The following is a 2,109-nucleotide window of genomic DNA, read 5'->3' on the forward strand; positions in this document are numbered from 1 at the left end:
GCGGTTAGAGATTATCGGGCGTTGCGTGCATTGTGGCAATTCGATCACAACCATTCACAACATCCTTAGCAATTCTGTGCCAGCGACCGTCAACACCGCTATGAATTGTGCTCACGTCATGTCTTGGGTAAGTCTAAAAATAAATGTTGAACGACATATCAATCTTTACTTGGGTGGAGTCGGGGTAAGACAAATACATGCTTTCTCATGAACGGAAACTAGGCTGATTTTTTTATTAGTTATCGATAGTACAGAAATCTTGGTACTTAATCTATTCGTATGAAGCGATACATATATTTAACGAATTGCATAATACACTGTCATTAAAACCATGGGGCAGATAATATTATTAGAATGTGTAATTATAGTTGTGAGGTTGACCCTTGATATTCCGTCTCAGTTTGACGAAAGATCCAGAATTCCGTTGACCAAAAGATGAACGCTGTGACGCTGAATTTGAAGTGGAGGAGGTCGTGGTCGTAGGTAAAGCACCGTAGGCTTTACTAGTGGCGGAAGAAGAAGCAGAAGTCGCAGTGTCGGATGATTTTACTGGGGGACCGTAGGGAGCTGAGGGTGCTGGGTTTGGTGAAGAATAGCCTCCACTTCCAGAACCACCACTCCCACCCACATTTTCGTACGTGACATGAGCTCTATATCCACCCTCATCTGCCGTATAGGTCACAACCTGCATTCTACCATCTGGGAGGAGGACGCGATAACTTCCTTTGGTGGTGAGTCCATTCCTTTCTTCTTCGTGACCAAAATCATTACCGTTTCCACCGTCGGTCACGGCGTACTGGAAATTATAATTGGCGGCAGCTCCCTAAAAAGAGTACGAGAAACGTTATCATGATCATAACCAAGTGGAAAGGGCATGGCCATGTTATTTTTGTTCGCTGATACACATATACAAACAAGCACTTTAATCATCATAAGATGTTTACACGTTAATTTGTATTGATAAGCATGACGTGACAACAGCATATAATAATTCATTTCTGCAGTATGAGCTATTACATACAACGTCATATAATATAATGTTGATCTAATGTCAACAGCAGGTCACGGCTAAAAAATCATCACCAACCAAATGTCAAAAGTCAAACTTGAAAGGATCTTACATATCCGTCGCTGTTATCTTTAGTAGCACTTCGAGTGCTCCTAGGAGATTTTTCATAAGCCGCACAGTCAACATCTGAGATCAGTCCGAATAAGCTCCCGATGACCAAGATAAAGCAGATCTGAAATTAATGAAAAGCTTCCAACTTCAGATTGAAAGAGGATTTTTTTCGGATTACATCCGCTTTGAGATCAAATTCAATTTCCTACACAATTACATGATCACACATCATCCTCCATCTTAAACGGACTAGGTATAAATGAGATATTGATAGATCCTTGAACTTATTGATTTTTCGGGTTAAAAGGTAAGAGTATTTAAAGTTTTTACCTTGCCAAATTCCATTACTATTAGTATTATTATTGAAGAAACTTTATCCAGCAATCTCTCCAAGTTAATTGAATTTTGTGGTGTATGTATGAAAACTTTTTTGAAGTAAACTTTTATGAAAGCTCAATCTCTTTTAGTTTCTGATGACTGAGGTGAACAAAGACAAATAAATGATTTTTGCACACCCTCGCACTTTATGTGGATCAATGAAAGAAGACTGATAATCCTTTTTGCATAAATCTTGCTATTTATACTCCGCCAAAAGGTGGTAAGTAAAATTAATAAACGTGGGCGGCGAGACAAAAGTTTCTGGTAAACGCATCTCCATGCATTTTAGCCTACAAAGTTGAATTCCTGTTGAAACAAAAGTCTTATCAGATGATATAGATGACGAAAGACCTCGTCAAATATATTGAATTAATCCCAGTCGCCGGAACCAGATCTTGAATCATGATTAATGGATACTACCTTTCTCGCTCAGAGTAATTGGCTCAGCTCTATATTAAATCATATACGTGCGTAGGACTTCATATACTTGTATAAATTGATTTTGATTTTGATGACACAAATCTAAGACAACTGTCGATGTATATTAAGCACGCCTGAATTTGTTCACTTCTAATTAAGTTGACCATTTACCCAAGTTGTCGAATCGAATT

General features: G+C 38.4%; 1 protein-coding gene across 1 annotated transcript; it reads right to left on the minus strand.

The window, feature by feature from the left end:
• Nucleotides 1-349: 349 nt before the first annotated feature.
• Nucleotides 350-1,465, minus strand: LOC110857423 (cuticle protein 19.8). The gene is made up of 4 exons (XM_022106019.1): nucleotides 1,451-1,465; nucleotides 1,299-1,325; nucleotides 1,122-1,241; nucleotides 350-823 (listed from the first exon to the last, which is right to left on the minus strand). Exons 1-4 carry the CDS (start codon nucleotides 1,463-1,465, stop codon nucleotides 350-352), a joined length of 636 nt encoding a protein of 211 aa, XP_021961711.1.
• Nucleotides 1,466-2,109: the final 644 nt, after the last annotated feature.

The sequence above is a fragment of the Folsomia candida genome, unplaced genomic scaffold (genome assembly GCF_002217175.1).
Source record: "Folsomia candida strain VU population unplaced genomic scaffold, ASM221717v1 Fcan01_Sc018, whole genome shotgun sequence".
Classification (NCBI taxonomy): Eukaryota; Metazoa; Arthropoda; class Collembola; order Entomobryomorpha; family Isotomidae; genus Folsomia; species Folsomia candida.